General features: G+C 48.9%; 1 protein-coding gene across 1 annotated transcript; it reads right to left on the bottom strand.

The window, feature by feature from the left end:
- Positions 1-2076: 2076 nt before the first annotated feature.
- Positions 2077-3220, bottom strand: LOC116503735 (histone H1x). The gene has a single exon (XM_032210323.1). The coding sequence runs from the start codon at positions 3030-3032 to the stop codon at positions 2355-2357; it is 678 nt and encodes a 225-aa protein (XP_032066214.1). The 5' UTR covers positions 3033-3220; the 3' UTR covers positions 2077-2354.
- Positions 3221-7992: the final 4772 nt, after the last annotated feature.

Here is a 7992-nt window from a genome sequence, read left to right on the forward strand (position 1 = left end):
ACTTTTCTAATAGTCTTGGTATTATAAAGGTGCAGTCTGTTTTTTTTTAATCAATTTTGAGATTACAGTTTTGAGTTTTATATATCCAGATCCCCCTCCAGGTTCATCAAATGCTTTAAGAAACACTGTGTTGCAAGTCGCTGAATTACATGTCCTTTACCAGTATCCGTTAGATGTGAAAGGCATGCCTCATCCTAGGCACTTTAGTTGTGGTTTGTACTGAATTAGAAACGGGCTTTAGATGTGAGAGAGGTAAAGTAAGTAAATAAATACTTTGCTACAAAGTATTTATAATTTCCTTTCCTACCACCCGGACAACAAACGCCACTAAAAAGTGATCAGATAGATTGGAGGGGTGAGTAGTTATGACAAGCAATGAGTCTAAAAACGGTCCTCTAGGAGGGTTTCTCCGAGTTGTATCTCTCTTGGGTACGAAAACCTTTTAGTTACATTATCACAATAAATCCGGCTTTCCCAGTTTCGTTGCATTGTTTTCATTGTTCCGTTTCTGTTCATTTTGGTCTTTGGATCTTTTAAGCATACATTAAGCTTACCCTAAAAAGGGGATGGGATGGCAAAAAGTGTTTGCCTGCCTCAGTCTAAAGCAGTGTTTCTCAACCTTGGCAACTTGAAGATGTCCGGACTTCAACTCCCAGAATTCCCCAGCCAGCGAACGCTGGCTGTGGAATTCTGGGAGTTGAAGTCCGGACATCTTCAAGTTGCCAAGGTTGAGAAACACTGGTCTAAAGCCTTTCCAAAATAAGCGAACTCAACGAGCAACGAGGGGCCAAAGAGCGCGGCGAGTGAAAACGGGACGGCAAAATTTCCACAGCCAGAAGCCTTCACTCTCTCGCCCCTCCCCTCTCATCCAGAATCTACGAATCCGAAGCCTTCCGTCCGACGCCACTTCCGGCTCAGGGATCGCTCCTCTCCAGGGCCCAATCGGCATCGTCGCTTGCACATGCGCAAAAGAACGCCAGATGACTCGGGTCTCCGAAGGCTAGGAATAGAAAACTCGCCAATGGGGGCGTGGCTTTGCAAAATGCCCTTCGGGGTGGGCGTGTAATCCTCGGAGTTACCCAGTGGGCTGCTTTACCTTTACTTCGGCTTCAGGCGGCTCAGCTGCGCCCAACAAGGCTACCCCAGAATGTTAGATTATTTAGCAAGGGAAAAGCGGGGTGGGGGTGGAGACCGGAAAGGGGGCCGCATCTTTGCTAAAAGCTTAGACGAGGCAGAAGGGACGCAAACGGCCACGCCCACCCATTTAATTGCATTGATAGGGAGAAGGTGCCAAACATCTGCACCGAGCCCCTCCATCCTATCCACCTCCAGACACCCCCACCCCAATTCCTCAGGAGTGATTTTGGGATCTCACGATTCCAACGCCTCCCCCCCAGTATCCCACCTTCCCACCCACCCCCCAAAAAATAAAACCGATTGTCTCATTTGGATCCTGAATATAAAAACACCGAGAAAGCAGAACGTGAGAAAATGTTTTAAAACGATTTATTGAGAACAAAAAACACGAGGCAATCTTGTATTTAAAAAAAGGCATTTGAAGACGAAACCTGAAAAGGACGATACAAAATCTTGTAGGCGAGGGTGAACTGCACCTTCCCCTCCCCCACCCGCCCCCAGATACGTATTTCAAACCTGCAGTGATTGCGCAAGTCTCCGAGGTAAAAATCAGCTACTCTGCTGGTCACTTGGTCCCATGCGACCGCTCCCCCCGCCCCCGAATCCCGCATACAAGCGCCGCCAGCACTTCAGGCCCAGGAACTGGGCGGACGCCGGTGCATCCAACAGGCTGTTGCCATGGCATCCCAGCCTTTAAAGAGGGGGCGACCGAGACTGCTGGTAGTTCAAACTTTAGAATACACCAAGAGTGACCCTCACCTCCCACTTCAGTAAAATTGGGGGCTGATGATGAAGAGGGACAGAACCTCGCCCAGATATGGGGGTGTGGGGGGGGGGGGAAAGGAAGAAGAAAGTATTTACAAAGACATCACGCTACTTCTGCAGAACACAAAAGCAGAAAAAGCAAGCTTCCAATGGCAACCATATTCCAATAAAAAAGAAAAAGGGGGCGAGGTTGAAGGTAACAACCCCTTTCCAACGATCCAAAATGTCCCAATGATCTCCTGTGGTTGAAAGCGAAGTGCTATTTTACACAGGCTCGCCCTTCCGAGGGAAGAAATGGCGCAGGAATAGGGCCAAAAAAGACAAAAAAATTAAGAAAATATCAAAGCTGGAAACATGGCTCTGTGCTTGTGAGCTAAAAGTCAAGTGTCGTCTCGGGGCGAAAGACAACGGAGGCGGCATCTTCTTCCCTCCAAGTCGGAGGCCGGCCAGTCTCATTTCCTGCTCTTGAGAGCCTTGGGCTTGGCCGATTTTTTCACCTTCTTGGCGCTGGGGGAAGCCACGCTCTTCTTGGGGGCTTTCTTCGCTTTCACCTTCTCTTTCTTGGGGGTCCCGCCGCCCGCGCCTTTCTTGTGCGATTTCTTCTCCAGCTTCTTGCTCTTGGCGATGGGCTTCTTCTCGACCTTTCGCGAAGTGGATGCGACGACGACCACCTTCTTGTGGGATTTGGCGTGGGAGCCGCCGCCGCCACCGCCTCCTCCGGCGCCTCCTTCGCTTCCCCCCTCCAGCTTTTTCCTGTTGAGCTTGAAGGAGCCGTTGGCGCCGGTGCCTTTCACTTGGAGCAAAGTGTCGTTTTGCACCAGCGCCTTGATGGAGTATTTGAGGTAGGTCCGCCCGTTTTGCTGGTCGAACCAAGCCACTTTCTTGGCTTCGTTGTAGATTTTGGCCAGCGAGGAGCCATTACGCTCGCCCAGTTTGCGGATGGATTCCACCACTAGCTGACTGTACTTGCCAGGCTGGTTCTTTTTCTTATTGTTTTTCTTCTTCTTGGATGGAGACAGTGCCGACACGCCACCTTTGGCTTTCCTGGCCGCCCCTTTCTTTTCCGGAGCCAGAGGCGCCTCTTCTGCTTCGGTCAGCGGCAGGTCAGCTTCTTCCAGTTCAACAGACATGCTGGAAAAAAAACGCGCTGGCTTTCAGCCCAGAAGTGTTGGGGACAAACTCGGCTTGATTCTCGGAGGTTTTTTTCCCCTGCGGGGCTGCTCTCGGTAGCGGGGCGCCGGATCAGCAGAGACGACAAACAATCAGAGCGACCGAGCACGGCTATGCTCAACACCGCCTGAGAAAAGCAATCTGCCTGGGCGGGCTTCGGCACCGCTCTTTATATGCGTCAGGAGCGGACCATGTTGAGAACAACAACAGGGAGCGAGAAGGCAAGCTCTGAATTGTGCTTTTTGTGGCCCCTTCGCCGAGCTCTCTTGCAGGCGTCCGGGGCCGCAGGGACGAGACGCCGTTGCCATCTGCTGCTCCCGACGGTACCTGATCCAGCTGCCTGGGTGCCAGAGTTTTCTGGACCCGGGAAAGGCTCTTCAGAGGCGATTTTAAAGGCGCACCCTATACTAGGGAAAGACAGAGGATAGGGGCGCCCTATATGGAGGGCTCTGCGCCTCCTAGAAAGAGCCCCAGCTCTCGGGGAGCGCGGGGCTCGGATAGGAAAGCGGGGCCCGCGGGTCTCTGTCCGGTCGGGGGGCGCTGACGAACCTCGGGGGGAGCGCTAGCCCGGGGTTAATTTGTTGTAACTAACACACTGGACGCCCTCACGTGGTCGGCTGCAGCAGCACGGAGCCGGCGAGCAGTTTTCAGGGGGGTCCCCGCCCGAACTGGAGGGGCCGTGACTCAAGATACTGCGGGGTTCAGAAAGGGCAGGATTTGGCCCGCCGGGGCCCCACAAATGGCAGCGGTCATCATGCCGTAACCCGAGTGCGGAGCTGAGTAGAATCCCTACCCGCATCAAGTCCTGGTGAATGGGGATTTTTGGGTCTAGAGTTTAAAAAAAAAACCCAACCGAAATGATGTGGCAGAGAAAGGGACGCTGTCGGTATAAAACCTTTGAGGCCAGAGGGATAGAAAGTTGCAGCTTACACACCCTGGTGAAACGAGCGATGAGCAACCACCTTTCGGACAGAATTGGGAGAAGCCAAAAGGTGGTCAGCAGGGGCGCAAATTTCTCGCGCTGACTTTGGGATTCGGTATGCATTGGGATGGGTGGCAGGACGGCAGCTCCTTTAAATTACTGGCGGCGACGGGGCTTGAACTTGGAGCAAGGTGGGCACACGTGTTTAAATGCGTTTGCCCGCTCGCTTTTTTCAAATCACGAAAACTTTGGAAAGCAGCGCGGCGCGAGGGAGCGCAACGGGGGGGAGGGTCACCCCTTCCTCCTCCCACCCTCCTTTCGGCTGAAGAAGGGAGGGAAGAGAAGCACCCCTTTAAGTCGCGGACGGCATGGGGAGATTGGCGGCGGGAAAGCGGGAGAGCCATCGTCGCTTAATGGCGGAGGAGAGCCGGATTTCCAGACACACCTTCCATTCCCCGGTTTCTGAGAAAACAGAATTTTGGAAAAGAAGGGCGACGTTTCTGAGAGGACGCCTCTTATGCCTTCTTCTTTTGCCTAGCAACCGCCTTCCGAACCCCGCATTTTGGAGCCGGCGGCGGGAGCGGGGAGTATTTGCTTGTGTTTTTGTGTGGTTTGAAATGAGAGCGGGGGAAAATCCCTGTAGGAGGCAGTGAGCGGGTTGCTCGCTTTAAAGCCGCTGCAGCTGGAGAACAGAGCGAAAGAGAGGAAGGGGGGAAAACGTCTCTCCGTGGAGAGAAGCAGAATTAAAGTGAAATGTCGCCGCTAAGAGAAAGAAGGTTCGACTCTCCACGGATTCTTGAGGCTGCTCCTACTGCTGCTGCCTGCATCCCCACGGACTGGGGCCACCCCAAAAATTGCCACCCCGCCACTGGATTAAGGCTCATTGATGCCCTAAGCATTGACAAATCTTGGTGCCGCCCCCCCTTTGAACATAATGAAGGGGAATGGTAATAAGGATACAAACTTGTAGGCTTCAGTAGAAACATTTGTTTTCTCTAACACACCTATATTATGTCTTGTATTTGTAATGTATCTGGCAAATGTCAGATCCTTGCCATTTGAACTCTCATCAATCTGCACTCTATGGGCATAGAACTTATCCTGGAAAGGAGCTGTAAAACTGACAGTTTTGATATGTCCCCCTTCTGCTTAAGAAGGCATCTCACCTTTGATCTGTGCCCTTCACAACAGGGGGTCAAATGGCCAATCCTGGGAACAGAGGAAATAGATAATGCTGATAAGGCTAGTGAGGAGTATTGTAAAGCCATGGTGTTTTATGATGCCTCTAACTGTATAAAAAGGAGATACACTTTCTCTGAAGGGTAGTTCTTCCTGCATATCCTTGGGGTATGTTGGGAACAACTGACCATTATGTCTTTAAGCTTTGATCAAAGATTAAACACTGATTGTTATTCAAGCCTCCGTTTAAGTCTCATGTTTGGCTCATTGTGACTTGGATGTGTTCTCAAACTTCTATGGGTCTCATCTATACATACTGTACAAATCTGTCTTTTCCCCCTTTCTCAACTTCGTGGTGCCCACTTTGGGCCTGATGCTCTAAGCATGTGCTTAGTCTGCTTAATGGTTAATATACCATTGCACCCCCCGCGCTTGCTCTGCCCTCACTTAATGCTAAAAGGCCAAACGCGGAGCAGAGGAACCTCATGATCGGGGACAGTCGGCAGGCCAACTGCGCCATCCCGCCCGCCTCTTCAACCCGTCGTACTCTCGCAGAGCCTCCCCGCGCCTGGATTTAAGAATGGAGTTTGCACAGAAAAGAACTCGTGGTCTGCGGTGGTCTGCGAGCATCGCTGCAGCTGTTGATTTGGGACTCCGGTGGATTGAAACCAGAAGGTTGTTCACGATTTAAAAGCAAGAATTGGTGCCCAAGAAATAGGAGATTTTTTTTTTGAAGTTTGCTAGAAAGCGCCTTCTGTATTTGATAATCGCTGGAGATTCGGGTTTTTAAACACCGAAAGGAGTCAGAGCTCCTTGGTTCTAATCCCAAGATTAGAAACTTTTTCCAAGGGCTGAGATCCTGGGCTTTTCTTGCGTGGTCTTTGGCTGACACAAACACTTAGATGGCTTCTCTCAAAACTTTGCAAAGAAATCAATTTCTCCCTCTCACCTGCATCTGACTTAGCCATTACATCAGCTTTCCACACTCAGATGCTTGCAGACTCCCAGAATCCCAATAATGTGGTTAAACACATTCGTTTTAACCTTAATAGCATTTAGACTTCTATACCGTTTCACAGTGCTTTTACAACCTAAGCGGTTTACAGAGTCAGTTTATGCTGTACTTAACTTCCTGTTAAAAGGAAGTTGAAAGCTTGTTGGTTTTGATGACCAAGTGTTCAGCAATTTTCTAGTAGCTATTTTGTACCTGTATGTTTTAGCAATATTAAGAAGTTCTTTAGCAATTTTAATATCTTTTTTAATATCTTGCTCAGTAACAACCACAATACTTGTAAATCATTAACCCAGCTGAACTGAGAGATTAGGTTCTACATTGGAATACAGATAGTCCTTGCTTTACAACAGTTCACTTTAGTGACTGTTCAAAGTTACAACAGCACTGAAAAAGTGACATATGACCATTTTTCAAACTTATGACCGTTGCAGCATCTCCATGTTCATGTGATTTACATTCAGATGCTTCACAACTGATTCACATTTATGACGGTTGCAGTGAGCATCCCAGAGCCAATTATGGTGTAACCAGAATAAGAACAATCTTTTGGGTGGAGCTTGATGTACTTCCCCTAGTCTTGCCAATTTTTGTGTGAAATGCATGCTGGGAGAGTATCAGCCAAGTTCCATTGCATGAATTGCCATTTTTCAGACAGCAAGCACTAAACATGACTTAGGGATGGCAGCCAATCAGAGATTTGGAAATGCCTTCAGTATGTCCTGTGATTGGCGCTGCTGCTTTTTCAACTGGTCTTAATTTCTAACTTTTTGAGGACTGAAAACCAGGAAAGGCATGAGAGGGAGCAAATATGTGACTCCTCACATATTTGTGAGGACTCCTGTGATTTATGTGCTTGTGTCAGATGTTAGTACATAAGCACGCAAGGCTGACATTTGCTTGACTACTTCAACATGTGTGCATCCTCATTTTGCCATCATTGTGGTTTTCTTTAGATACCTCTTCTGGGAATTATTCCACTTGGACAGGTTTTGGGCATTTGCATAACATGAATTGTCTGTTCTGAATTAATAATTCTTTTCTCCCTTATTGCTAACTGAGCTTTGGTGTACTTTTATTACATTATTATTTCATTACAAGAGAGAGACAGAAACCAATAGAATCTAGACCACTATATAAAATTAACAAATATAATCAGTAGGAAAATATAATTCTATAAAAATGTATTTTAAAATGAATAAATAATACAATAACAGTTGGAAGGGACCTTGGAGATCTTCTAGTCCAGTGATGGTGAACCGTTTTGTAAATGCATGCCAAAACTGTGTGTGTGTGCATGTGTGTGTGATAGCACGTGCATGGCCCACACCCACAATGCAATGTGCCCCACGCGCATGTGCGCGCGATTCCTCATGTGCAGGGGGGGGGAGTTTTTGTCCTTCCCGGGCTTCAGGAAAACCTCGGAGCCTGGGGAGGGCAAAAAACTGGAGGTTCGGAAGTGTTCCGTTTCCAGAGGCCCTTTTCACCCTCCCAAGGCTCTGGAGGCTTTCCTGAAGCCCAGGGAGGGCAAAAATGGCCTCCCCCGGCCCTCTGGAAGGCATAGAAATACAATAAAAATCAAATCAAAAATCAGCTGGCTGGTGCGCACATGTGTGCTGGAGCTGGCTCATGTGCCAGCAGATCTAGGTTTATGTTTCATCTGTGGCACATGTGCCATAGGTTCGCTATCATGGTTCTAGTCCAAGCCCTTTCTCAAGCAACAGGGCCTACACCATTCACAAATGGATGCTCAATTTCTTCTTGAAAACCTTCAGTGATGGAGCACCCAGAATTTCTCAAGGCAAGC

Source organism: Thamnophis elegans, chromosome 2, assembly GCF_009769535.1.
Source record: "Thamnophis elegans isolate rThaEle1 chromosome 2, rThaEle1.pri, whole genome shotgun sequence".
NCBI lineage: Eukaryota > Metazoa > Chordata > Lepidosauria > Squamata > Colubridae > Thamnophis > Thamnophis elegans.